Source organism: Haliaeetus albicilla, chromosome Z (assembly GCF_947461875.1).
Source record: "Haliaeetus albicilla chromosome Z, bHalAlb1.1, whole genome shotgun sequence".
Classification (NCBI taxonomy): domain Eukaryota; kingdom Metazoa; phylum Chordata; class Aves; order Accipitriformes; family Accipitridae; genus Haliaeetus; species Haliaeetus albicilla.
This window is the reverse complement of record NC_091516.1, coordinates 54,981,030-55,008,864: the sequence shown is the minus strand read 5'-3', so window position 1 is coordinate 55,008,864 and position 27,835 is coordinate 54,981,030. Positions and strand designations below refer to the sequence as shown.

At 42.6% G+C, this 27,835-nt stretch overlaps 3 protein-coding genes across 14 annotated transcripts in view; 2 read left to right on the top strand and 1 right to left on the bottom strand.

Moving 5' to 3' along the window:
* Positions 1–11,033, bottom strand: part of BDP1 (BDP1 general transcription factor IIIB subunit) — a 57,822-nt gene extending 46,789 nt beyond the window's left edge. For 6 of the 8 annotated variants that reach the window (XM_069776922.1, XM_069776930.1, XM_069776923.1 and 3 more), the window contains exons 1-9: positions 10,691–11,032; positions 6,041–6,593; positions 5,310–5,413; positions 4,254–4,313; positions 3,744–3,884; positions 2,710–2,843; positions 1,616–1,710; positions 969–1,023; positions 132–275 (exon numbers count right to left, since the gene is read on the bottom strand). In XM_069776922.1, the coding sequence (XP_069633023.1) occupies positions 132–275; positions 969–1,023; positions 1,616–1,710; positions 2,710–2,843; positions 3,744–3,884; positions 4,254–4,313; positions 5,310–5,413; positions 6,041–6,593; positions 10,691–10,863 (1,459 nt within the window). In that variant the 5' untranslated portion in view covers positions 10,864–11,032. Of the gene's footprint in view, positions 1–131; positions 276–968; positions 1,024–1,615; positions 1,711–2,709; positions 2,844–3,743; positions 3,885–4,253; positions 4,314–5,309; positions 5,414–6,040; positions 6,594–10,690 lie in introns of all 8 variants that reach the window. The other 2 variants (XM_069776929.1, XM_069776924.1) reach the window with 2 other exon arrangements.
* Positions 11,034–11,798: 765 nt separating this feature from the next.
* On the top strand, positions 11,799–18,019 carry SERF1B (small EDRK-rich factor 1B). Of its 2 annotated transcripts, none has more exons than XM_069776933.1 (3): positions 11,799–11,961; positions 16,881–16,989; positions 17,524–18,019. In XM_069776933.1, the coding sequence occupies exons 1-3, from the start codon at positions 11,955–11,957 to the stop codon at positions 17,594–17,596; spliced, it is 189 nt and encodes a 62-aa protein (XP_069633034.1). In that variant the 5' UTR covers positions 11,799–11,954; the 3' UTR covers positions 17,597–18,019. The 2 variants fall into 2 exon arrangements, with proteins under 2 accessions (XP_069633034.1, XP_069633033.1); XM_069776932.1 differs by lacking the exon at positions 11,799–11,961 and adding an exon at positions 14,282–14,419.
* Positions 18,020–19,700: 1,681 nt separating this feature from the next.
* On the top strand, positions 19,701–27,455 carry SMN2 (survival of motor neuron 2, centromeric). 4 transcript variants are annotated; one of them, XM_069777538.1, is made up of 9 exons: positions 19,701–19,803; positions 19,902–19,973; positions 20,061–20,186; positions 20,475–20,675; positions 21,072–21,215; positions 22,239–22,310; positions 22,844–22,951; positions 23,871–23,956; positions 26,573–27,455. In XM_069777538.1, the coding sequence occupies exons 1-8, from the start codon at positions 19,765–19,767 to the stop codon at positions 23,925–23,927; spliced, it is 819 nt and encodes a 272-aa protein (XP_069633639.1). In that variant the 5' UTR covers positions 19,701–19,764; the 3' UTR covers positions 23,928–23,956; positions 26,573–27,455. The 4 variants fall into 4 exon arrangements, with proteins under 4 accessions (XP_069633639.1, XP_069633640.1, XP_069633637.1 ...); XM_069777539.1 differs by lacking the exon at positions 26,573–27,455 and adding an exon at positions 24,668–25,248 and having other exon boundaries at positions 20,475–20,648; XM_069777536.1 differs by lacking the exon at positions 26,573–27,455 and adding an exon at positions 24,668–25,248.
* Positions 27,456–27,835: the final 380 nt, after the last annotated feature.

Sequence of the window (27,835 nt, the reverse complement as noted above, 5' to 3'; positions counted from 1 at the left end):
ATTATGCTATGAAGCCATTGCCCTGTCCAGAACAGGGAAGGAAAACACTCCCTACGTGATTTTTTCCTCTGCTAGCAACAGCATTACAGAGCAGTGGTCAGTAATATATCTCAAGCATTCTTTTGAAGTACCTTTTGTCTTCTTCCGAGGCCTTGACAGCTTCTTTTCCTTTGGCTTCTGGCTTTTAACAGTCTTTTGCTTCCTCTTTTCCTCATCTGCTAAGACCTTCTCAAGCAGCTGGGCAAAGAATTCAAAATCAAAGGGCCGCTTTTCTTCTATCAGATTAAAGCAAAGAAATAAGAAAATATTTCGAACCTGGTATTTTTTCCAAGTTTCTGCTTTGTAAAATAATCAGTGGCACATATTATGATATAAAAAAGCAACGGTTATATAAATTGACACAGGTAATTCTTTTTGAAAATACTTTCTGTATCACTTGAGCAGGGACTAGAGTTGACATATATATGGATTATGGTAGCTTGGTTTTGAAAAACAAATGGTAAAAAAATCATAGCATTTAGTAGTTTAGGAAATTTGAGAAGTGACAAATACGTGAATTGTACCATAGTTTCAAATAATGTATTAACATGCTGATCTAGGACTTATGTAGCTCATCCAAATAACACACAAAGCTTTTAAGGATTCTCAAAGCAGTTTACAGTAAGTAACTGTACTAGAAATTCCCATGAATCAGAATAATCTTCAATTGAATATATATATATAGAAAAGTTTATATTAATCTCATTTATCAGACATATAGAAAAGCCAGAAATTAAACCTGAAGATCTTTACTGTGAACCATGCTTGTTATAAAAAACTTAAGACTCCCCAGCTTCTGAACTCACCTATGAGCAAAAACTTTTCCTTATCATTAATTCAAGCAAGGCAAAGTACAAAAATTACCATGAAAAAAAGATGACTACCATTTAATGACTCATTGTAGGGTGGGGTACATTTCCTTTACTTACTGAAAGCTTTGTCTATCCTCCATCCATTAGCTTTTTCTTCACGTTTGAACTTATTCTGAAAGCAAAGGTATATTTGTCTTTTTTAGTAAACAAGAAATGCAATATATTGTACAAAATGGCAGCTCAAGATAAGCCTTCTTCAATGCAACAAAATTTTCTACAAACTAAAGTTGTTAATATTTACAAGCACACTCACAGACCATAAGTTCGTAATTAATTTTTAAATATAAAATCTGTCACCAATTGATATCACCAGTCATAATTTTTTATTATTTTCAGTATCTTTGTCCTTACTTCCAGTGTAAACAGGGTTTGAAATATCAAAGGTTTTCCCAGCCAGATACCAAGGAAGAAGCAACACAGAAGACCCTCACCAAACATCTACTTATGCTTATCAGCATTCTTCAATTAAAACAAAATCGAGACAAACCGTGTCTAGGTATGCTAGACTTACTAGATATGTCGATCGGAATTCAACCCAGCATATTAATGTTTCTGATACTTACTACCCCTTGGAAACAGGTATTAAAAAAAGCAATTAGCATCAAAATTATCAGTATTAATAAAGGAAGCATAGGAATAGCAAATGAGAACCAGAAAAGTGAAAACAGATGTTTAACTGCTTTACTGAGTGCTTTAATTTTTACCTTAATTTCTGCTCTGGCTCTATGAGGAAACAGCCGTCCAATCAAGGAGAAGTCTGTTCCTACCATACTGATAGCTAAAAAGAACATGTCTGTTTCTGGAGTGTGGGTGGGGAAGAAAGAGAAACACACACTTAAGTATTTAATTAACCATCCTTCTTGCTATCTAAAATAAAAACACCTTTTAAACTTAATGCAATGAGATCAATAACTTTAAGGTTATCTACTGCGGCTGCAAATTCATCTGAGCTGGGGTGTGTGTGTTATTTTACCTAAGTACCTCTAAAGAGATTTGCTGAATGAACTAGTAACAGAAAGAACTGTCTAACCTATTACAAAACTGCAGAATGTGAAATACATTTTGTAAAGCTAGTAAATCAAAGCTAACCAACTCCAAAGTGTCAATGTTCTTTTTTATTATGGACAAAACCACAAACAGAAATCAGAAAAAAGGATGTGTAAAAATACCATCTCCGTTATTATTTGTTAACAGGAAAACAGTGCATTCCAAAAGCAGCACAGTGAATTCTGAAGCTAATTTTTCCATCTACAGTTGTAGAAAAATATTTCCAACTGTAAAAAGTCTTGCACAGTGTTGTCAGCCTAGAGATAATAATCAGTTTGCAGCAGGCATAATAAAAAACCACAACCCACCCACTCATAAAAACACAGCTGTCCATGTGCACTGAAATCAGCCCACATAGAGATAGCTTATATAATTTATTCCTTCCCATGCTGGAAGAACCAAGTAAAGAAGCTGTTAAGAAGTGCTAACTGTTCCATATAGAGCTCAAAATCTGGACACCAGAATCCAAAATGCCGCTTTTGATAAGAGACTAGCGTTTCCACAGCATCTAAACGTCCATGACAAATTCACAGGTAGCCAGCATATCATAAGGCACTGGATTTTTTAAACACGCTGATTTTCACAATAAACATCAGAGCTCTGCTTGTTGTAAGAGTTTAGAGGGTTGAGACCATGTCACACATAAGTAGATCCATTTACTCCACTGGAAATAAAAATTGAATACAAAGCATAGACGGAAAACTAAGATTTTTTCTGCAGACTCAAACCTTGAAACCAAAAACATACTCACCTTTATTTGACCACGGTTTAGTGTAAAAACTCTTTCTGAAGCTAGAATATGTAGTTGTAGAGCCACGCTCAAAGATGGGATCATTTTCTTCTACAACACATGGACCTTTTGTTCTTAGAACCTCCACAGTTAAACTGAAAAGCAAACACACAAAGAGACTTATCTGAAAATATTTCTTATAAGACACATAGCAGATGTTTAAAAGGCAGCTATTCAGATTTTTCCTGCCACAAGTCAGAGTTTGTACTGTGTAACCAGGTTTACTGATTACATTAACATGTATTTTAATAGGAGAATGCAGCAATAAATCATTATCCTATTCAGCCTGTGCAACTAAATTTGCTTTTCTGTTTTTCTAAGATACAGTACAGACAGACATAATTAAATACCTTAAAAAAAAAAAAAAGATTGTCTTTTTAACATTCAAGAAAATTATTTTGCAAAACCACAAGAGCCTCTCCATATCCTTTTAGAACACTTTTCAATTCTTTTACTGGGACTGCTCTATCCTTACACCTTGGCCTAAATCTGACACTAGTAATACATTTGGGGAACTCAAACATTTGATAATCTAATACCTTAAAGAAGGCATATTCTCAGCAAAGTTACTGAAAAGACTGATAGCTAAACAAAGCGGCAACGTGCAAGATGCAAAGACACAGCAAATGATAGTGACAACTGAGTAACAGTAAGTAGACACACGCAACTGTGAAAAATGAAGTTAACTAAATAGAAGACATTTGGAAGTTTGACAAATATTCAGTATTCATTCACTGTAATAAAATAAGACATGTTCCTCTCCATCTCCTTCTCCAGAAACATTTTTCATAGAGAAAGTTTGACACTGCTGAGATGCAGGTAACCGCTGCTCACATTTTGCCACATATTTGCACTGTTTCCTAAGTTAGGATAGTTCAACTCTCAACACATAAATGCACTCACATTTGTCCCCATCCAAAGTAACTGTTCTCTTTTCACAGACTAAGCAGCAAGGTAATACATACTGTCCATGAGTCAGGCTCAGAATTTATTACCTTTCTTCATCCAAAATAATTGAGCCATCTTCTGCTACTTTCACACGGGGAGCTAGAAGTGGACCATCCTGACTCTCTTCCCCATTCTCTGCTTCTTCCTCATCTTCTTCCTCATGATCAGGAGTATTCTTCTCTTCCTGTCTACAATTTTAAGAGACCAAGCAAAAACATTACTTTTGTTAGTGTTTTGAATTGCTGCTCTGTATGCCAGACATTCAATGATTTAATGAACCACCCTGCAATACAACCCATCAGCAAGTTAGTCAACACAAACTCTGGAATATGCTTTTCATTCTATTGTAAAATGAACAAATCCAAAACCATATTGAAAGCAAACCGCTTTTTAACCACCCTCCCCTCCCAAATTACAATTTGTTATAAATAAGGGCTGTGATATTGAAACAGAAAAAAAATACCTACACTGTTAGTATTACCACAGAAACATGGGGTTTTTTTTAAAAAATACCAGAAGACTTTTTGACTATAAGTACTTCCATAATCAAGACTTACTCTTTCATTTGACCCAGTGCAGAACTTTTTTCTGTTCTCTTTTCTTCTGCCAGGGAAGACCTACAATTTTATAAAAAGCTAGAGATGAACGTTTGTACAGATACATTTCTGCTTCATTCCACAAAACCTGCTTTTAGTGGATAATGGACAAAGAAACAAGGCTTTTTTTCAATTCTTTGTACGACATCTAGATTTGAGTCCAACTGAACAACCACCACTGCTTTTTTGATTTTTTCTTTTTTTTTTTGTATAAGCAAGGACAAAAAAAGATATTTCAAGCAGTAATCCATTGTAAGGGTGCAGGGAATGCAAGACCACCTGGTTCAATACCTGCTTAAGTGTAAAAGAAAAAAAACCAAGGAAAGTGATAAGTAAAACACACAAGCACACAAACTTTAACAAGCTGGTGATAACAGACAATAACAGAAAACTCATCTGCTACTGAGAGGAAGAACAGGACTTGGATAGCTGTACTTATGTGTATGTGATTATTTTTTCTAGTTGCAGGTAAAAGGCCCTGCTCTGTCTGTGGTTGCCTGTGTATGCGCACCTCTGGGATGCTCACTCAGCCTTGCTACTAGCAAAACCTGTAAAGGGAACAGTAGCAGCTACATCCATCCAGCTGGAATGGAGAGACCTTGTGGGTCTTGCAGTGCATTTTGCACTTCAGCACCTAGGAAGGAGAAATGCTTAGCTTCCTGTAGTCCACTAGATTTGGCTACTAGTCATAACATCCCTAGAAGCCATAACTAAAAATTTAACAGCAGCTAGTGTCAAAAAATAATATAAAATTTCTATTATTCTGCATTTGTACAGAGATAAATCAACCTGGGAACAGGTTCATGTTTTTATATTTCAACAAGTACCCTAATCTTCATTCTCATTTCTGTATGAAGATTGAGCAGACGTGAAAATATCTAGAAGCTTTTGTTACCATTGCAACAATACTGCATCTGTGCTAATACTCCAGATTTAAGAATTCTCCTTTTCACAGTTAAATTGGTAGAAAGAGAAAAATCATTTAACCTAAGGAGAGAGAAAGAGAATCATACTTACTTCATAGGATTGTTTTCTGGCAGATAGTATATCAAGTCTCTCATGGTCATTTTAGAACGATCTGGTGGAGAATGTCCTTCAGTTATTGGAGGTCTGTGTTTCAACTGTTTCCATATATATAAAAAAAACCAAACTTTAATTCATGCTGAAAGTACTTTATGTTTCACAAATGAATATTTTTCTTTGTTTACAAAGCACTCCATCCATGGAGTTTTGTTGCTTCCCCACCCCCAACAACTGAAATAAGTTTATCTTAATGTCTCACTTTGTCAAAGAGGATGCCACAGACCCTTAAGTGACTTACCCTCTCAGAGAAATTCAATACTTGGCACAAGTAGAAGTGAAAAGCTATTCAAAATTGCAGAACTCTGTTGTCAACAATCAAGTGGAAAAGCTTACAGCATACTTCCCCATTGTATTACCAACTGTGAAACTTTTGCAATTGGAACGTTGACTATAATATAATAGGAGGTCTCATGTCAAAAAGGCTTGTGGGTCTAATCAAATGAAAAGATATACTATTTCTTGTGAAATCTGTATTACAAGGGAACACTGTGCTACTACTGCTTATAAATAGACTAAACCCATACAGAGTTATGAGATATCATAGACTACTAGCAATAAGCAGCTGATGATCATCAGAAAACGCAACTGCAAAGAGATAACATATGTTAGGTGAATCACATGTCTTTGCCTTTCACAGATCAGCACTGCTCAACACAGAGGCCTACCATCCGCTCCTTCTTCAGCTCTTCTTTAAGCATTTCTCTTAACTTCCGAGCTTTGAGGATCCTTTCACGGTCAGAACACGGTCGTTTCTCTTTTACAGTAGCAGGTTTCACAGGTAGCTTTTCCTCCTGTGCTCCTGATCTTTCCTGTGTTGGTCTCTCCTTGAGTGGGGAGGGTACATTCTTCTGCAAGGTATCATCATTTTTTTGAGCAGCTACACCTACAGTTTGCTCTTTGTTCACCGATTTTTTTAGTGGGGAAAACTGTGGCACTTGTGGCACAGGTGTTTTCTTTTCGGGCAGCATGGGAGACTTTAAAGAGCTTTCAACATTACTCTTTTCTGATGGAGACGAATCCTTCTGAAGTGAAGCACTGCCATCAGGAGCCTGTGATGCTCGCCTCTGCGGCTTTGATGCAGAACACTGAGCAGATGAAGGTCCAGCTCTGGGTTTGACAAGATTGGGCATGGTGGAGATCCGTTTTCTTCTCTGCGTAGGCATCTCTGCAGGTCTACTAGCTTCTCTGGCATCATTTGAGCTATCAGCCGTGTCACTGCTGGAAAATTAAAAGAGTATCCTGAAATACTTTACCAGTGAGAGATTTGTAACTCTTACTTTCAAGGTATGTTTATGTACCACTCACTATAAATATAATGCCATAGGAAAATACAGTTATATACAACCAATCTGTAGCTGGTACTTTCTCATAAACTAATCAGCTTTAAGAACTGCTATGTTATTTTCTAATCTTAATTACTACTAATGTTACTGTTACAAGCTAGCTGACCAATAACACTAAACTCACATGTTCCTTCCCCCCTTGCTGCCCCCCCCCCCCTTTTTTTGGGGAGGCTCTCTACTTTCAGCTGAGAATACCAGATATCATAATACAATAAAGCTTTATAAAAAATAACCCACATGATATAGGTGACAAAAACATTTTAATAAAGCTATATGCAACAAGTAATTTGATGATTTTTATTACAATCAATCTGAACATTCCTCTTAACACATTTTCAAGTAGATGATATGTGTACTGTGAATTAAAAAAAAAATTCAGCAGTCAGACTGGCTGCTGTTATTCTACTGCTCACACTTAACACATCAAAAGTAGCCTTTTAGAAGCAACAAGTTTTAGCTTCCCTGGAAAGCTTTCTTATTTAAGTATTTTTTCCATCCCTTATGCAGAAAAAATTTTCAAAGTTCAAGCAAAATTGCCAACCATTATTATGATCTTCCTCAATCTGCAGACTCCTTCAGTGTTTGGCTCCTTTGGCTGTTGCTCACAGTAAGACTGCAGCAGAATTATAACTGAGTCATAAAGACTTTTTTTTAAATTTTACATTGTAACTATGCCTTGTTTCTGTACATAAAGACAGCCACACCCATGGTTCACTTAGCCATCTTCTAAAACAGTCAGAAGCACATGCCTTTGAAGGAATATAAGAACAGCATAAACATACAGTGAAACTTTTCCAAATCCTTTCCAGCTACTGTCTGCAACTCAGGCAAATGCTGCAGATGATGTTTTTGTCTGTAACAGCCTCTGTTAAATGCCTGAATCAATTCGTCTCCCACTGAGTTCATATACATTTTTAGTACACAGAACATCCCTCAGCAAGGAGTTCAGCAGCCTTACTACATGGTGCCTGTCTGTGTGTTTTGGATGAGACCCTTGCGAGTTCCATTCAATACCTTCTGGTTTTTGTACAGCAAGAGACAGTAGAAAGTAATTCTTCATTCACCTTCTCCACACCACCTGTGGTTTGTGGAGTTTTAATCAGAGCTCCACACCAGATTTTTGAACAGTTAAATACATCTTAGCAGCAACTCTATTAAAAAAAAAATAATCTCATGCTCAGAGAATTTTCATTTCCCTGGTAATCAGCAAAACCCATTCAGCATTCAGAAAACAAAGCAAAGGAAAGTAACTGACACTACAGATACAGGTTTGAGCAGCTATGAAGAAATGCCTTAGGCTGGAAGGAAAAAGATATTTTCACGTTGGCCTTTACTTTTCTTGCAGACCACACAACAAACACATTGTGCTGTATGTCACCAATTACTGCACTTAGGAAATCAAATTGTGTGACTTCCCTCAAACCTACTCTTCCTCAATCTTCAGAGACACCCAGGTGGCCAGTCTTTAAAATGCATCATCTAGAAAGACAGCTCCCCAAGAAGCTAATACTGCCCACTCTGCAATAAATCCCTAGGCCTGCTTTCTCCTATTTGGTTGCTATATGCCTTCAAAAGGGACCAAAAACTTTAAGAACCAGATATTCAGTGGAATGTAGGGTGACCAAATGGGGGCAAGAACAGAGCGGCTTTTACCTGTGCCTTTTCTACTTGTTCCCAGGACTAAAAGTTCCCCTAAGAGTCTCCCAGCAGTTTTATGTTGGGTACTACCTTCTCCCTCCAGCTGAGCTGTGAAACCCACCACAGTACTCCAGCAGTTCACATGCCTCTTCTTCTAAGTGCATCATTTTCCAAACCTGCACTTCTCCAAAGAAGCTCTTTCCCAGCCACATCTCACACATTTCGCTGTGTTGGCAAACTGAAGAGGTTTGTACATTCAACACGAACACAGTCTTAAATTTCTAAGAACACAGTTCTTAAATTTTCATCACAGTCTTAAATTTCTTATAACTGCTATACAGCAGGATGTGGTTTTGTAGGCTTGGGTATGTTCCACAGTTATTGAGGAAAATATTTTATGAGCCTGTTACTTATATGGCAATGGTCTATTTTTCAAGTCATGTGAATAGATCCCTTCGAATATTCTTCCTTCAGAATGGCATTGGTGTCTAGTTTTGAAAAGTACAACTGGATTACACTGAACCACCCATTAAATTATAAACACAAAAGTCTTCCATAAATCTGCTGAATCAGCAACAGTACCACATAATTGAAAAATAGCAAATGTATCTTCATTTAAGAAAAAAGTATTGGATAACAAAAGATGCAGTAACATGATCTCTATAACACATAAATTTTATAAATAAAATTTGAAAGAAAAACATCATTATAGCGCAACACAAAACAAGTATAAAAGATGTAAGATACAAGTTGAATGAAAGGCAGCATGGGTTTACTAAAGACATGCCATGCCAACTAGTCTGACCCCTGAATTTCTAGTCACACGAAACAGAAGACTGTAAGAAGACCTTGTACTATGTCACAAAGGACAAGTTTCAACTGAAAGAATAGAGGTATTCATGCAAGATGCAAAACCAACTAGTTAAAAGAAGTAACAAGGTTGTTCTGAAGCAATCATCAGACTGGTTAAATGTCCTGAAGGACTGGTCTGTACTGCTTTTAGCAGGGATAGAGTTAATTTTCTTCACAGTAGCTCATATGGTGCTATGTTTCAGATTTATGACCAAAACAGTGTAGGTAGCACACCATGTTTCAGCTATTGCTGAGCACTGCTTACACAACATCAGGGCCTTTTCTCACACTGCTACCCTGTCAGTGAGTAGGCTGCAGGTGCACAAGAAGCTGGGAGGGGGACACAGCCGGGACAGCTGACTCCAACTGACCCAAGGGATATCCCATACCACCTGGTGTCATGCTCAGCAGTAAATGCTGCGGAAAGAAAGAACACAGGAGGACATTTGTGGTTATGGCATTTGTCGTTCCAAGTAACCACTACATGGATGAAGCCCTGCTTTCCTGGAGATGGCTGAACGCCTGCCTGCTGATGGGAAGCGGTGAATTAATTCCTGATTTTGCTTTGCTGGCATGTACAGCTTTTGCTTTACCTATTAAACTGTCTTTATCTCAACCCACAAGTTTTTGCACTTTTGCGCTTTTGGTTCTCCACGCATCCCACAGCACGGGGCGGGGGGGGGAGGTTGGGGTGCACAAGGAAACAGCTGTGTGGGGCTTTGCTGTGAACCAGGGTTAACCCACAACAGGGAGGTCCTGAAAGACTGGTCCTAGGACCAACGTCATCATGCCTTTGCATTGCAAGAAAAAGCACTTAAAAAATTAAACAATCAAAAAGGAAAAACCAAGAAAGTTCTCCCTCCCTATTGCATGAAGAAGTGAATACAAACCAGGAAGTGCTCCAAGAATGCAACATCAAAGTCATCCAGTTACAGAGTGCAAAGAATTTTTGCTGCGCACAGCAAACTGGAGCTCCCTGCTGCTGCAATGCCAGAAAAACTGAGTATCAGACCACACTAGGCTCCTCCTTTGCAGTCTTAACTTATATATTATTTCAAGCACCTACAATGCAACCGCAGTAAAGAGATATGGGTTTTGCTTAGGTTGCAAATGCGTCAAGCACCCAGAAGACATTGTCCAATTACCACATACACAACTGTCACTCGGCGCCGACCGGAGGACAGTGCAGCACCTCTATTTCAGGGGGTCTGCAAGAGGAGACAACTCCAAACCAAAGTAGGGACAACCAGGAGGTGACAGGCCGTGACAACAAGCGTTACAGGAGAGCCTGCTACCGCTACATCCCCAGGGGCCTCCGAAGGCCGGCCGGGGGCGGCTCCCCCCACCTCCCCTAGCCCGTCCCACTCCCAGGGATCCACGGCCGGGCGGCGGCAGCGGCCCAGGCAAGACCCCGCCGGGAGAGCCCTGCGGCACGGCCCACCCCACCCCGCTCCGTACCCGCGGGGCCTCGGGAGCACTCACCTCTCGGCCCGCCGCGCTGCCGGCGGGGCCTCGGCCGCCGCTCCCGCCGCCGCCTCCGCTCTGGCAGCCACCGGGGAGCCCGAGCCCGAGCCCTCCGGGTCCGCCGCGCCGCCGGCGCCCCTGCCCGCGGGTCGGACGTTGGGCCGCACATTGAGGCGGGCCCGGCGGAACATGGCGCCGGCGGCTCGCTTCGAACGCTCGGCAGAGAGAGGCAGGGACGGACGGACGGACGCGGCCGCCCGCGAGCTCGGCGTCAGCGGCGCGCGGCCCGGTAACGCCGCGACGCTCCGACGCCTCACGGCATGTCACTCGCCTCCGCGCCCGGCGCGCCCCGCAGCGTCATCAGCGCGCGGCGGCAGGAAGAGGAGGGGCGGGGGGGGGGCACGGCTCGCCCCGCGCGGAGCAGGGGGAAGGACGGGGCGGGGAGGCGGCGCCTGCGCGGGAAAACCATGAGGGAGGCCGAGCACGGCGCCGGAGCCGCTTTCAGTACCTCAGCGGCTCAAAGCCCCTTTTCCCCCTTAATTCAGGCGTCTCGTAGACGGCTTCCCAGGCGTTAGTTTTGCCCACGGTGATCAGTGCTTTGGGTTGTTTGTTTTTTTGTTTTGGTTTGGTTTTTTTTTAACTCTCTTCGGTGGTTTTAACGGACAGCGGTCTGCAGCGATTTCCTTTTCCGCTTGGTTGTTGACCAAAAGCCACGTGCTCTTACACAAGGGTGTTTCGGAAGCTTATCACCTCCCTTCCGGCGTACAAGTCCGGCCTCCTGCGAAACCTCCCGCCCCCGGCCACACCGCCGCCTTGCCTGCCTCCGAGGCCGAGCCAGCCAGCCTCGCGCACCGCGGCCTTTCCGCCTCTCGTCACTTGCCGGAACCTCGATTCTCCGCACACTGGCCGCCGGGAACGGCGCGGCACCCCTCCCGCATTCACGCCGCAACACCCGCCGTCGGGGGGACCAACCCGCCCCCGCGGGCGGGCGCGGGAAGCGGAAGTGACGCCCCCGCCCCCCACGGCCCCCCGCGCCTGGCGCCGGCCACGCCCTCCCAGCTGCGCGTAGGCAGCGCGCGCCCCGCTGATTGGGTCAGGCCTTTGGGGGGGGCGTAGTGCCCCCCCGCGCGCAGCAATGACGTCATGGGCCAGCGAGGGTTTATAAGGGGCGTCAGCGGTGGGCGGGGCGATAGAAGGTTCTGGCAGCCGAAGCGGCGGTTCGTGTGTCTGTCTGTCGGTCGGTCGGCCGGCCGGCGGTGGCGCGCGGCCCGAGCGTCTCGTGATGACCCGTGAGTGCCGGCAAGGCTCAAGAGGGGTGCTGGGCCGGGGGGGGCACGTCGGGCAGCGGGGGGGAACGGCGGCGGGCCTTCCTTCGGCCGGCTCCAGGCCTGCGGAGAAGCGCGGCCGGGGCGCGAGGCGGAGGGCAGCCCGGCGGTCGGTCACGGGGCGGGGGGTCGGCCGCGGTGGGGTGCCGTTGTCGGGTCTCGGTACTTGTGGATTTGGCGTCCACAGGTGCGTGAGCCGCCGGGGCTGAGGCTTCCCACGTCCTGCCGCCGTCGTTCCTAGGCTTAGAGGAAAAACATCCTCACTCCCTCCCCTGGCGTAGCTGTGTTGGGGGGCGGGGAGGAGGGGGAAAGGTGGCGATCTGCTGGAGCCACAGTAACGCTCAGTTTCGGTCCTGGCTACCGTCCAGTCTGTAAATAAAGGGCTGTTATATTGCTGCCAAGCACTTAATACTACGTTGCTTAAATGGCGGTTGTGAAGACTGTCGTTGAAAGGGCGGCAGAACTTGCTAATCATCGCCTAACTCAAAAGTAACGTTGGTATAGCTGCTCTGAAATGGCGGAGAGCTGTGACCCAAACCTAGAATGCTCTGGCCCTCCTAACTGGTGCGGTTGCTGTTTTGGCTTCTGTGTATTACACTTGGAAATACAGATAGTGCCTGTGTTTAACTGAGGAGGTGCTTTTACATTCACATTTAAAACCACGTAGCTTCAAAGCCACTGTACTGCTGGAAGTCCAGATAAAGGCCTGGATCATAAGCAGTTTGTGCACTGATCAGACCTTGAATGTGAGGAAGAGGCAGGTTTATGGCTTTTGTTGATTCCCCCACCCCACCCCCCTGTTCTGTATGATGCTAAAATAAACATAGCTTGAGGTTAAAAAGAGGCAGAGTGTCTCACACCTGGGCATAGCAGAATGATAACATTTCATTTTAGGATGACCTAGTTTAATGCGCTGTCTGAAATACTAGAGGTGTGGTTGTGATGTGCTACCATACAGTCTACTCTTAACTTTAGTAGATGTTTCCAGAGTTCAGTGCTTTGTTGTCAATCAGGCCTGGACTATGCCCTGTGATTTCAAATGGACATATAATAAAATAGAATAAGAATGGCTTGTTTATTTACAACTCCTTAACTGTGCCTCCCAGTTCATAAATTCATGGTACTTGTTGCACTGCCAAATTTCAGGGTACCTGAAAACAGTAAACTTGTGAAGATGGTGATGGCCAGATGAATTGGAGGGGGTTTTTGTCACTTGTATTCCATTATTGCTTTGTCCTTGCATCAAAAGGCTCTGTTTACTTTTGCTTTCTATTTTTGGGACGTGATGGCAGGCACTTTTCTTCTGCTTCAAGTTCTGACATATGATCAGATCCTTTGCTGCTCAGAAAGAACTCTAGGGATGATGATCTCAGTAGCCAATCCTTACTGCCATTCTCTTTGACCTCCTTATCGTAGATTACTCCTTGTTCCAGTGCTATTCAGATGTCTTTTGCTTATCTTTGTTTTCAAGAATACCTGCATCTTGGAGTTGGAAGAGCAGGGACAGGTTGAACTAAGGCATATGTCTTGCAGAGGCAGGCCAGGATGGGGGTGCTCAAGCATACGTATAAGCAGCAAGGATGTACTGGCCTTTATGTGGCAGTTCATGCTTGAATTTCACATTACAGGAAGCTGAATGGTCTTCTGTCAGGACTGGACCACACTTCATGGAAGATTTAGGTTGATCTTACAGAATGTAGGAAACAGCACCGTCTCCCTTGGAGCTAGGGATACTCATGTGGTATCCCAGGTGAAGTACGGGGCCTGAACAGTCCATGGCAATGTTTACTTGGAAGCAGGGATGGTACAAGTAAGTTTCTTTTCAAATAGTTGTTTGGCCCTGTATGCCTTGTGTGCATACTGTATTGCTCTACATTTATACCTGCTCTGCTTTGCTGAGCAGAAGTGGCAGCCAAGCTTTTCAGTGACGCTGTTCAGTTTGGTTCTTAAGTTTACTATCTTACCATGCGTGTGGAACAACTCTACATGTAGACACCCTGCACAATGTTTGCTTGGAAAGGAAGTGCTTAAGGTTAAGGGTGGAGGATAACTGCTATATGAATTCTGACGATAGCAGTGTCTTTTGACTGCCTGCCTCTTTTTCTTTGAGGTAAAAGAAGATGCTTCATTTCTTTAAGCACCACAGAGAAAAAGAGCTGTTTCATTGCTGCTGACTTGTTCATATGACATTCATGCCTCCTGAGCACAACAAAACTCAAGAACCATTTATAGCCTGGAATGTATCATCTGCTCATGAGTCATCCAGTTCTAATCAACAACAGTACTGCCAGAGATAGATAGCTGTTTTACTTCAATTTTCTGAACAAATAGTGGCCCTTCTTCTACATGGACTTTGGGGACAGGATCTCACTGAGTGCTAGTGAGGAGGATGGAGCAGGAGTTCTCTTAGCTTTTTCAAAAGGTAGTAGTTGATGTCCTCTCACAGATGAAGTATATCTTTCAAGGCAGGAGCAGCCCTCAGGAAGCAGCAGTCATAATACACTGTTTTCATTTGGGCTTCTGGCACCTCTTGCGAGACTGTACAGGTACTGGTGTGAAGAATGCATAAAACCCCTGCTTCTGCAGGGTTGCTCTTGTCTACTTGTTGACATGGCAGGTACCTTTAACAAGTCAGAAATGGGGTGAGTACAATGCTGTGGATCGTATCAACAGATTGCTGTTTCAAATTGACTTAGTCCTAAACTGCTTCCCTATACCTGAAATTACAGGCACCTGGAGAGATCTCTGTCTTCAAGATTGGAAGACAGCATAGGTGTAGTCTTCAGACTGGAGAGAGACTGAAAAGAGGCACAATGGAAATTATGGGGAGATGGAGCTTTCATTTTTGAGTGTAGAAAAACGTGATCATGTTTGTTTGACAGCACAAGTGATTATGCCTAGTGTATCTGGAACACGTTGAGTCCAAAAGAAGCAGAGCAAGAGGAGGTACCAAGCAAGTGAACCAGCTCTGGCAGGTTAGAGCAGACTAGAACTGCCATAAGGAGGGGGATAGTAAGAAAAGATTGTCAGCTAATGCAGAAGAGTTTATAATTGTGATGGCTGTGGCCATTGCCTGGAAGACCCTGAGTATTTACTGGGAGAGTTGCATCTGCTCTGAGCAGCAGTTGTGTTGTGCTGGTTCTGATGTCATGCCCTTGGGAATGTTGTCTCATCAAAAAGATTGCATGCCTAACTTGCCAGGAGTTTAGGGTGTTGGTAGTCCTGGGGAAAGCTGGCTGTCCCCTGGAGAGCTGTCTTCTCTACTGGCAACAGTGATGTGTTTTTGTGTCTTTATATATATGTGTGTGTGTGTGTAATGTTACTCTTCTCACTTTTGTTGAAAGTGGGGCTAAACACTTGCTAAGGCCATGCTTAATTGCTGGACTTTATTTGAAACAACATATCTTTTGAGGTCACCTCTTTAATAGCATTTGAGTATAATTAACTGAAGGGACTAAAAGCCCATCACAAGCAAAGTAGGTAGAACAACTATAACAGTGCCCTTGCTGCCGAGTTAAGGGAACACCTACATAGAGAAACTCATCAAATGAGTAAGATTGAAAAAATACAGAGGTTGGTTTACAATGAAATCTAAAAAGCACGCATGGGAAAGAAAGCTATGAACAGAAGCCTGTAATAGTGTATGGAAGGAACCTTCCTGAATGCTTGTTTGCCAATTTCTTCAATAGCATGAAAATACTCTCACATGTGAACAGCATTAGGGTTGTCCACCCTGTGCAGGGACATATACACACACCTGTTTTGGGAAAGTCGTAAGTCGTTTTATTCAGAACAAGGTGTCTTGATGAGGAACTGGAGTTCTGATTGTGTCTTAACTTCAGCTTTGTCAGCCCTGCTTCTTTTGCAGGGGGCTTTGTGGTATATGGTGGGTAAACAAAATCTTGGGCTGAAGCTCCATAGCTGGTGGTAGCCTCATACTGCATACATGTCAGCTGCCTTGGAGCAAAAATGAATTAAAGCTGCTTGTGTACTATGTGGCCTTCTCTGCTTTCATGGTTCCCAGAGTAAGGCAGCTCTAGTATTTGATAGTGCTAGCTGAGCTTCAGGGGTATGAGTGCCCAATAATACATTATTAATGCTGTGTTAAGTAGTTTAGGGGACTTTTATCCAGTAAAAAGTAAAGCCAAAGTTCCCATGTGTATTAACTATACTGGTTGTCTTCTAAGTAGCATCTGCAGAAGTGTTTTTGTTCTACAAATACATGTGAGGCCCCTAACTGCTTTTACTAAGTATGAGCAAGACTTTAAAAGTTCATGGTGCTTGACCGTGGGATGTTATGGAATCTGTCAGTGATTTTGTATGACAGCACTACAGACTGAAAGCAGGTAGGTGTTTCTGGATTCCAAATACAGCCATTTGCTTTTTGATTTCTTAGAGGGCCTTGGGAAGAGTTTGAGGAAGTCTATAAACTCTCAGGCTGCCCTCATTTTAATGCTGTTCTTTCAGTCTAAAATTAATTTGTAAGCTGTATTGGATGTTAGAATCTGTTTGAGAGAGAAAGGATGGCACCTCTTTGGATGAGTCACTGTCATCATTTTGCCCAGGCTATGGATGGGATGGTCTGCCTTCAGTCTTTTATGGGAAACTGCATTGTGTTTCTAGAAGGAATGTGGGAATGGATTTTGGTGATCTCTTGAACATGACCTGTAGAAATATAAATGTGAGAACTAACAGGCTTTCATGCCTCCTGTTGTGCACTGGAGGGGGAGACTGTGATGGAAGTTGATGCCAACCACAGAAGATACTGCTGTATCAGCTCTACAGATTGAGCCAAACCTTTCCACCTTTATAATAGACTTCTAAACAGGCAAACTGTGTGTAAAAAGTGGTAGTACCTGTATAGACCATATATTGTCTTACAGGTGGGAACCAGCGTGAGCTTGCCCGCCAAAAGAACCTGAAGAAGACTCAGGAGATCCACAAAGGGAAAAGGAAAGAGGATAGCTTGTCTGCTTCTCAGAGAAAACAGAGGTAAGATCTAGTAAAGTTGAGTGAAATGGTTGGGCAAAATAGGAGGGGAAAATGGGTCAGAGGGAATCCAGTGTCTTAGCTGAAACAGCCTTCAAGTATTTTGTTTTGATTCATGGTCCATTCACATGCCAGAGCATAAACCATGGATGTAAGTTTTTAGTGTATCTGCTGTTAAACAGATTTATTTTTGGTAAGACCTGTAAAGCTTTTATTTCTTTTGAGCAGCTTTTTGCCTGGTATAAACAGGAAATGATTGTGTAATACTTTCTTGAAGATGTTTGATCCATTGTGTCCTTCTAAAACTAAAAGAATTATATAAGGTCTACTAATAAAGTAACTTGTCTACCTCATTGGGTACTGTACTGAAAAAAAACAGGATAATAGAAACTATGCTCATGGCTAACTGAGAATTTTTATACTGATCTTTTACTGTTCTTGAAATGGGGGTTGCTAAAGGGTAAAAACAAGCTGAAGGAGACTCTACTCAGAAAAACAGTGAGCCAGTATCTGAAATCCAACTTTTTTTCTTCACAGAGATTCTGAAATCATGCAGCAGAAACAAAAAGTGGCTAATGAAAGGAAGTCTCAGCAGGCAGGAGGAAAATGAGCTGCCTGTACGGAGAAGATAGTGCACCACTTAAGCAGAAGGGCCTAGAAGATTCCTAAAAGTGTCTGGCCACTAAATGATTAAATGTCTGTCTTGCAGAGTTGTTCAACTAGCATTAGTTTAGAGTATTTTCTGGTTAGCATAGGCTTAGTTGTCTGGAGTGCCATTTCAAAACTGACTGCACTCTTCTGCATGCACATGAATAGCAATAGCTTTAATCCAGCTTTTGCTGCATTTGTTGGTTTCACTTAGTGTTTCCACTAACAATGAACTTCTGGATGTACAGCCAGACCAGATTTTCTTGTTTTAGTTCTTGAAGTACAGCTTCATTCAGAATGGAATGCACTTGTAAGATGTGCTTAACCCTACAGAGGTCTGAACTGTAAATCTCAAATTATTTTTTCAATAAAATGTGGCATGAAATACTGTCCAATCTGAAATGGTTATGCTTGATAATCAGTTGATTTCTCAGAAGTTACTGTGACGGAAAAGGACTTCACTGCAAGGTTCAAGCAAATGACTTGAACTTCACTCACAGACTTAACTGCAAGGTTCAAGCAAATGATTTATTTGAACTTCACTTACAGACTTAACACGCCACTGTTGCAGGTTTTACAGATACAGTGGAGGAATGCACTATTGCAATTTTTTAAGGCAAGTGTAGTGCACTATTACAACCACAAGCACACATGCATTTATAAACTTAAAGCATAAACAATATTCACTTACCCCTCCAGGTAAGGGCTGTCAATCCCAGGGAAGCTACCTCGACCGGCATCCTGATCAAGGCGGGGAAGGGTTTCCTTCACAAGCCAACTGTATAGTTGAAGTGACTCCCCCATTTCTAATCTGAATCTTAGAGTTTTTATCCCTTGACTTGTGGAATGGTGTGTATGACTATGTTTGAGTGGATTATGATATATGCGTAGATGGATTATGTGTATCTGAGTGGAGTTTCCCCTTATCTTTCCTTTGTTGGTCTGTGATTGTTTGAATACACAAGGTTGTCATTTGAAACTGAAGCTGAAACCCTCCAGGTTTTGGGGTTTTTTTACCTTGCTTCCTCAGGCAACTGAATAGTGGTTGGATTGAGACTAAGGGCGTATTATTTGTTAAGGGATTTCAAGGCTCAGTTCAGGTTTTGGTTCTTTGAATGGTGCAGCCACTGCCCTGTTTACTTTAGGGTTTGTCAGACAACCCAGGGCTAAGCTGTCTACACAGCTCCCTGTGAGTCATCTCTGCACAGAGACAGGGCCTCAAGGCAACCCAAGGCTGGGTCGCTTTTGTAGCCCCCCATGAGTCGCCTGTGTGCACTAGACATGGTGAAGCTCGTTTGTGAACTATGAGCCAGACAATCCACACAGTTACCAAGAACACAAAGAATGTGGAGAATGCAATATGAGTATGTGAGTATAATACAAGTAAGATTTATAATATAAGAAACGCATATTGTAGGCAATATAATATGCAGTGGTGAGCCTGTGCTATAGAAGAAGATGCCTATGGATTTGCAGGCTTGATCAGCATACGTAACTAGCTGTGAACCTACGACTAACGTGAGAGGAGCTGCAGGCTTGAAGTCACTGAGCTGCAGATGTAAGCAGATCTTGAAATCGCTGCTTAAGCTAGCCTCAGGAATAAAACTCAGTGTGAGAGAACATGGTGCTGGCTTTATGGGCGTGCTTGAGCGTGCTGGCCGAGGTAGAACGCGTTTCGAATCTGCGGAAGGAGAGCACTTTGAAGCCTTTGCTGGCCTAGGCCGTAACGGATCCGCGTGCGTTTATTATTTATTAGCAGGCCCCTGGCACGGCTCGAGGGGAGCCTAAAGGGAGAGGCAGCTGGTTCTGGCCGTGCGATACCTGCGGCTGGTGTGAGACCGAGCCGACCCTTCTGCTTGCCGGTGGCTGGCTCGGTCTGGGCTCCTGCTCTCGAGCCGGCCGGGCTTTTCGAGGAGACCGGCAGGGTCTTGGGAGGACGCGGCCTCGCCGACAGCGGGACCGGGCGCTTGGCGAGCGTTCCGCCCGGCCGGCAGGGCAGGCTGGCGCGGCTACGGTAGCGGGCAGGGCGGGGCCATCCGCGCGGGCGCGGCGGGGGGCGTGGCCGTGGCGCGCCGGAAGTGGCGGCGCGGCGCGTGCGCAGGAGGAGGCCACGCGGGGCCGGGGCCGGCCATGGCGGACCGGGTGCTGTTCCGGCGTGGGACCGGGGAGGTGGGCGCCCGCCGGGGCCGGGGCCGGGGCCGGGGCCGGGTTGGGGGAGCGGGGGCGGGGCTTTGGAGCGGCGGTAAAGCGATGTGTCGCCTCCGCAGAGCGACGACTCGGACGCGTGGGACGACACGGCCCTCATCAAGGCGTACGACAAGGCGGTGGCCTCCTTCAAGGTAAGGGGGGCGGCCCGGGGGTAGCTGGACCCTGGGCTGAGGCCGCTGGGTTGCCCTTTATTGTTTTCCTCCTTTCTTTTCCCGAAGAACGCTTTAAAGAATGGAGAGTGTTCGGAGACCTCGGACAAACCGGAGCAGCGCCTGAGGATGAAGAGAAAAAACAATAAAAAGAACAGAAACAGGAAGAAGAGCAACGCAGTGCCTTTGAAACAGGTCACCTCGTCTGCAAATGCTAGTGATGCTCGTACTGCATGTTGTATTTCTCCGTGGTACTCTAAAGTAGCTTTTTCATTGCCTTGAGCGTAACATTCTGGGGTGGGGGGATGATAATGTTGTAGACCTTATAGATTACATTGACCAACTTCACTAAATACAGAGGAAAAGCTTTCTGGGTGGGAGTCATCTTTCTCGTGGTTGGGACAAAAAGTAGTTTAGAAAAAGGCATCTGTCTGTCCAATCATTGGTGTAGGTATTTATTTGCCTCTCTTGCTTCTGTTGCAGTGGAAAGTTGGTGATGGCTGTAGTGCTGTTTGGTCTGAGGACGGTAATGTGTACCCAGCAACTATTGCCTCCATCAATCAGAAGAGAGGCACATGCGTTGTTACTTACATGGGATACGGAAATCAAGAGGAGCAGAACCTGTCTGATCTACTTCCCCTAGCCAGCGATGAAACAGTAAATGGGATGGGGAATTCTGGGGAGGTGAGGGACACTTTTTCATTCTTCTGAAAAGGAAGAAGAAAGTGGGAAAATCAACTTTTTCAGTATTTCTTGTACGACTGTGGTATTCAGAGTGAGAATCGATACCCGATTCCACTGTGAATGGACACAAGGTGATGGAGGTAATGAAAGCGTCCCGTTACTTCTTGAACTCAGCATGGAAGAAAGGAACGGGACAACAAGAAATGAATGAGTGAAAGATAACATAGCTAAAACAGTGAGCCGATAAGATCATGGGGTTTTAAGATCTTTCCTGAGGAGGACATGGAGGGCTAGAGAGAAAGGAGGATGTGGGTGGGGCTTTCCAGGCTTTTTCACACTAAAATTGCTGCAAACTCCTGTTCAGTGCATCTCACAAAAATGCTTTTGGTCTTCCAGAATGACAATGAGACTCCGTATTCAACAGATGAAAGTGAAAAATCTTCCCAGTCACCTCAGAGCAAAAACAATTGCACGAAAGCAAGATTCTCCCCTCAAAACCTACATTTTCCTGCACCACCGGCAGCCCCAGGCCTAGGAAGGGTAAGCTCAGCCTTATCTGAAATAATTCATATACCACTGTTAAGCCTGGTATTATTATAAATATCATCCTATTGTCTCAGAGTTTGTTACTGTCAGGAAACCAAATAACAGCATTTCAAGGATGGGTATCCAGATACATGTATTAGAACCTGTTGGTATGTCATTTTATAATAATCTGGCCACAGTGTAGCCCTTTTGCAATGCTGCTGTCTAGTGAGGAAAGCCTTCTCCTTAGCTAACACTTGCTTTGCAATTGCCTTGTAACTTAGAGATGTTGTTCCCTGGACTGTGATAGTGCTGTTAGTGATACCAGTGTTGATGTTTTAAGATTTCACTTTTTCTAGCCAATTGATAAGTTTCACTACACAGGACATTGGAGGCAGCAGAAGTGATGTCCAGATGTCACGGAAGCTCTTGGCTGTAGCTTCTCTATTGAATTTTGAGGACTGGGGTATCAATATACTCTTCAGTTTTCCTGTTGTGTAGGAGTCTGAATAATATTGCAGCTGAACGCAGCATTATGTTTCCTAAATATTATGGTTTGTGCAAGATTTCTTTATAAGGTTTTCTTTTATCTTTTTTGCTTTCATATCAATAGATTTGTATCTCGACTCATTTTAAAGACATTCACAAGCATAATGGAATTTAGTCAGCACACAGCTGAGCCACACAGGAGCAGAGAAATTATCTGTGTGCCTGTGGGCAATATTAGATACATTTCTTCATCTGAGAGTGCAACTACTGACTTCTATTTAGAAAGGAAAATATAAAGTGGTTGTCTTAACTAGAACCCTGTTTCAGCCCTGTTTACCTCCGTGACTCGTGTAGTCTAAGTTTACATTTCCAGTCATGGAATGCTCCACAGAGATAGCTAATGTGTGTTGTTATTGCAGTTTCATTGAGTTGCTGGCATGTGTTGTCTTTAGTGTAAGGTATGTGAATTGCTTCAAATAAATCTCTTAAATAAAAAGAAATTTCAGGCATCAGGATTTTAATTTGCACTATTCAATTTTTTCAATGTAGCCTGGATCAAAATTCAGGGCACCTCCATTGTTTTTGCCTTTCTGGCCCCCGCCCTTCCCAGCAGGACCACCGGTAAGTGACAGGAGAATGAGGAAGAAAGTGTCAAGAGATCAGTATTGGTGATCTCAAGTTTTCTAACTGAATATGCTCACCACCTGTGTTTTTAGCACACATTTCTGTGTTAGACTCTGTATTTTCCAGGTATTTGATAACACATTCAGTTAAAAATATTACAAGAATCTGATGCATAATGTCTGGTCTGCACTCATTTTTGTGACAGTGAAGCTGTTCGTAAGAATATCAAGAGAAAAATTACTTGAAGAAGCTACACCTTACATTTGATTAACAGCAGTTCACTGATGCAGATAAATATTTTCCCCTAATAAAATTTTGGTGTACAGTCAAGCTACAGGAATCCGCTTTCTCCCAGGGTTTGGAAATTACATGTTTTCAGAAAATATCATCTTAATTGACTCCTTTTCAGAGAATGTATTGAGGATATGTTCCTATTTTTCAGTGTTGTATTTTGATCTTTTAGAATTAGTTGCTTTCTAACTTGGGATAAACGCTATTGAAACACAGACATTTCCTTTGTGATTTCTTAGTTGATTCCTCCTCCACCACCTATGAGGCCAGACTCTGAGGATGATGAAGCATTGGGAAGCATGTTGATAGCCTGGTACATGAGTGGTTATCACACTGGGTATTACCTGGTACGTGCCACTTTTGTCTTGAAGTGTCTTTGTAATTTTGCTTTTGTGCTGCTGCTTGTTTTCAGCAAGAAGTTAGGGAGGACTGCTTTTTTGATCTCTTATTCTAATTTATGGTAGCTAAATTTAAGGGTATTTTGTATTGTATAAGTATTCTTGCCCTTGAATAGGAATCACGTGAACCAGCCTATATGTATAGTAGATGTTGGTTTAGTTCTTTGTTCCACCGGAGGGGTTCCATTACGTACTTTTATAGCCAGTGTTTTATAGCCATTCTGAAACAACCAGTTCTGTCATCATAGACAGGTGGAGTAAATCTGAATATGTTTATTATTCAGTAGTCTTACATGTAATTTTTTTGGAGTATGAGTAGTAGTGTCACATTTAGGATCAGATTTGGCATTTTTGCAGAGACTATTCATCAGTAATTGTTTCAGGTGATTGTGAAAGTCCAGCAGGACAGCTATGCTATGTCAGCATAGTTGTGAAAAATTGTGACATGAAGTATTGATTTCTATTTTCCTTTGTACACTTACAAAGAAATAAAATTACAGGAGGAATTAAACTCTGCACTGGAGAAGTTGGAAAGGAGAGATTTGGTGCCGTAGGGTATCTTCAAAAGAGTAGTTTTGGAATTTCTTGCGTCAGATTATATATAAGTGTGGATTGCTTTAACTTACTTTTAATTGAATAAGAGATATATTTTTGAACTTACTCTGTAGAGCCATTGATTATAAAGAAGACATGTAGTTTGGCTTTTGTCCTTTTTAAACCGCCGATTCTGATTTCCCCAAAGAGTTAAAAGCTATTCTTGATTTGTAAAGGACTAAAAAAAAATTGTCAAAAAATATTTTTGTTCTGCAACTAAAGCTTTTATTTCTATGTTGGTGAAAACAAGATTTTACTAAATTGTATCCTGTAGGGTTTAAAACAAAGTCGAATGGAAGCAGCACTGGAGAGAGAAATGAATGCAAAATAACTGAATATCCATCATTGTTTTGAAGGATTGTAAGTATGGTAATTTTGTGCTAAATGAAGATAAAACGTTGCTTGACAAATTTGTTTGGGACTACAGTTCATTTGACAAACTCTCAAGAAGTTTTGAATTCTGTGCAGAAACAGTGAGCTTCGGGACTTCCATCCGCTCTTACAGCTCCCTAGAAAGACCACTTCTGCCAGTATTAATCCCTTCTTTCCTTAGCAGCTGTGGAATAGTATTTTTTTGGCTAGAATGAAGGAAAGTATTTTATTGCTCTGATGAGAGGTTTAACTACAATATCTCTCTGCATCAGGATTAACAGCACAGCTTAGTTGAGTTATTTAGAGTTACCTTGTTTGTTTATGGACTATTTTGAAAATAAAAGGTTGTTAAGTGAAATGCAGTGTTTTCATCTATGTACACATCTTCAGAAGCAACTGCTTTGTTATACAGATGGGATAGCGGGATGTGTAGCTAAACTTTGTTTTCAGGACAAGATCGACATTTCAGTTTGATGTCGTTGAGCAGTTCTGTTCTCATTACTTCAGTGCTTCTGCTTTTATTTGAAATCCTTTGTTTAGAATTCTCCAGTATATTGTTCAGTTCCTTATAGAACAAAACTATATTCTCTTGGGGACTTGTTTTTCTGTGACAACATGTAATTTCTGTGCAGTTGAGTAATTCTTGTTTGTTCAAAACCAAAAAGCTCTTGTATACTAATTTTTGCTTCTTTTTTAAAGCCAGGTACAAATCTTTCCCACTGAGAGGTGTATATCATTTATGCACTAATGGTTGTGGTGAAGATCAGAACTGTATCAAGACAATTAATCATAACATTTTCTTAACATTGAGCTGCCTCTGATAACAAGTAAACAAGTAACTTGAGACTAGTTATTATGTGTGCATTGAAATGAGCTATTTCTTGAAGACCTGTAGTCAAATGTATTTAGAAAGCACTGCAGCAATAAAATATTTTGTACTTCCCTGAAACATTTATTTTTTACCACATGATAAATTTAAGTCTTTTAACCCCACATAACAGGGTTGTCTCATTTAAACACCTCTTGTATCCCTCAGACTTTTTATCTGAATGACAACACCAGAACTAGCAATTACAGTATACTCTTTTGGGAGGCAGCTATGGCAGCAGTGTATGTCACAGTGGCCACTGGTGGCAATGGCCTGGAAAATGGTATACCATCATATTATAAGAGGTATCTTATGTGTCTGATTAGAATCCTGAATATGACAGCTGGATTGAGAAGGGCTCATTTTTTGTTTCAAACGCTTGTTAATAAAGTTCTACTCTTCAAACTTTGAATTTAGGGAGTGGTTTGTTTGGCGGGTTTTTTTATTTTTAGCTTCTGTAGACATCTGTTGGATGAATTGCTGAAATACACCAGAAAGTTTTGCTGCGTGGCCTTTTTCTGAGTACCATTACTAAAGGCAAATTAGAAAAAGTAGACCGTGGAAAGGTAATGGTAAGTCTGGACTTAGATTTCAGGCCTTACAATCTTAACTCTTGTAGAGTAGAGGCTGCAGCCAAAAAACTAGACTAATTTAGTTAATGCCAGTGGTTTGCTTTTCATGGAAACTAGCCAAATACAGGCCTGAACTTTGCTGCATTCAGGTCCTTTTCCTGCTGTGGGCAAGTGTCAGACAGTTTTCCCACAAATAGTTTGAGCAAAAAGAGAAACACATAATCTTAACTTCCCTAAGCTTTTGCTTAATTGTCTAGCTGCAGTAAATTAAGACTGCTTGCAGTGATGCAAAGCTTCTAAATCAGCTGTTCAGCAGCTGTTCATTGCTGTTGTGATTTAACCCCAGCCACACAGCCACTCACTCACTTCCCACCCCCCACTGGGATGGGGGAGAGAATTGAAAAAAAGTACAACCTATGGGTTATGATAAGAACAATTTAATAACTAAGGTAAAATAAAATATAGTACAAAATACAATAATAGTAACAATAACAGTAATGAAAATAAATATTAAAAAAAACCCTGAAAACAAGAAAAGGCAAGTGCAATTACTCACTACCTGCTGACTGATGCCTGAGCAGTGATCCACCCCTCCTGGTCAACTCCCCCCAGTTTATATACTGGACATGACATCCTATGGTATGGAATATCCCTTTGGCTAGTTCAGGTCTGCCATCCTGGCTAGACTCCCTCCCAGCTTCTTGTACCCCTGCTTGCTGGCAGAGCATGGGAAACTGAAAACCCCTCAACTTAGTATCAGCACTACTTAGCAATAGCTAAAACATCAGTGTATTATCAACATTATTCTCACTAAATCCAAAACACGCTGTACCAGTTACTAGGAAGAAAATTAACTACCCCAGTTGAAACCAGGACACTGCCCCAGGGGCGATCACAATTAGCATCTGATCCGCCATCTCCTGCCACCGGTACCTTAAAAGGTGGGGCAGTGTAAGGCTGTTTAAAGTGTTGCTTGTGTTGGTGTTTGTGTGAGAAGGAATTGCCTGTGATTCCTTGAAGACTCCGCTGCTTGGTGACTTTTGAGCTCAGAGAGCTGAAATCTGAGGCTCTACTCTTTGCCTATGCCAGGATGCACTTGGCGTATCTGTTACCACCTGTTACAGCCAGTAAATTGGTTCACCAGACCTGTCTTTTCCATCGCAGGAAGCTGATGAACATCGCCTTCAACGACTTAAACCCCTTCCCCATGAAAGTGCTGAGGAACCGGCGGTCAATGCACAGAGAAGAGCTGGAGGCAGAGCTGTGCGAGCTGGAACAGATCAAGGCAGCCTATGTAAAAGAGAGAGCAGAGCAGGGGCCTCAGGACCTGAAGGAGGTTTTAGTGAAGAGGAAGAAGAGATTTAACAAAAAAAGAGTTCCTCATCACTTCCCTCACGCCTTGCAGGAGGTCTTCAGTAGCAACTGTCTGTAAGAGATGGAGCAGAGGGGGAAAGGTGGTCACAGCAGGAGTTCATCTGCCATAGGAAGCGAGACTGTCGGTATACGACCATTTGGGGACGAAGCCAGACTTTGTAATGGATTAGAAGGCGTCAGAGGAGTTTTATCTTCTTCTGTACTTCTCCCCATTCAGCCCACCCTGTCCTGTGCAGTTCAGGATTACAGCTGAAGGTCCATGGGAAATGCCAGTTGTGGTACCATGACAGAAGTTGACATGGTGCAAAAGACCCAGCCAGGCAGGGCTCTTCTATCTTTTCTGATGGAGGCATGAAAGAGATCTTTATGTACAAGTAAATGCACTGGAAATAATGAACCGAGAACACTCCCTCCTTAGTACCTAAAGCTTCTGAATTGGTCAGGAAGGAAAGTGGCTCTTTGAAGGCATGGTGCCTTCAGTGGCTAGCCTGCCAGGAGAGCCTGTGTTTAACATGGCAGTTACTGTACAAGCTACTAAGAAGAAAATTAACTCTATCCCACCTGAAAACATGACAACTGCTAGAGACACAACTGCCATCTGCCTCAACCAGCTAGTCCTGTGTTAGTATCTGGCATTACATAATAAAAGTGGCCTTTATCAGTTTTTTACACTAGTGAAATTATTGCAGTCCTGACCATAAAGGGTTTTATGATGTTTATTTCATAAGGGATTCATGTAACTGATTTCATTGCAAGCAAAACAACAGAATAGAATTTATTTTAAGTAGGCTTTAAGCAGAATTTTACATTTTTCTTTGGAAGATATCACTTAGGTACAACCTTGTGGCAGGTCGGCCCTGGTTGAATGCCAGGTGCCCACCAAAGCTGTTCTATCACTCCCCATCCTCAGCTGGACAGGGGAGAGAAAATAGAACAAAGGGGTCATGTGTCGAGATAAGGACAGGAGAGATCACTCAACCAATTACTGTCAAGGGCAAAACAAATTCAACTTGGGGAAAATTAACTCAATTTATTACCAATCAACCAGAGCAG

Bases quoted from the DNA above. Each gene is read 5' to 3' on its own strand.
- SERF1B (XM_069776932.1), top strand. From the start codon at position 14,344: ATGGACTTTGGGGACAGGATCTCACTGAGTGCTAGTGAGGAGGATGGA. The intron at 14,420-16,880 runs GTAGTAGTTGAT...ATTGTCTTACAG, and splicing joins TCTCTTAGCTTTTTCAAAAG to GTGGGAACCAGCGTGAGCTT. The intron at 16,990-17,523 runs GTAAGATCTAGT...TTTTCTTCACAG, and splicing joins GCTTCTCAGAGAAAACAGAG to AGATTCTGAAATCATGCAGC.
- SMN2 (XM_069777538.1), top strand. From the start codon at position 19,765: ATGGCGGACCGGGTGCTGTTCCGGCGTGGGACCGGGGAG. The intron at 20,676-21,071 runs GTGAGGGACACT...TTGGTCTTCCAG, and splicing joins GGATGGGGAATTCTGGGGAG to AATGACAATGAGACTCCGTA. The intron at 22,311-22,843 runs GTAAGTGACAGG...GTGATTTCTTAG, and splicing joins CCTTCCCAGCAGGACCACCG to TTGATTCCTCCTCCACCACC.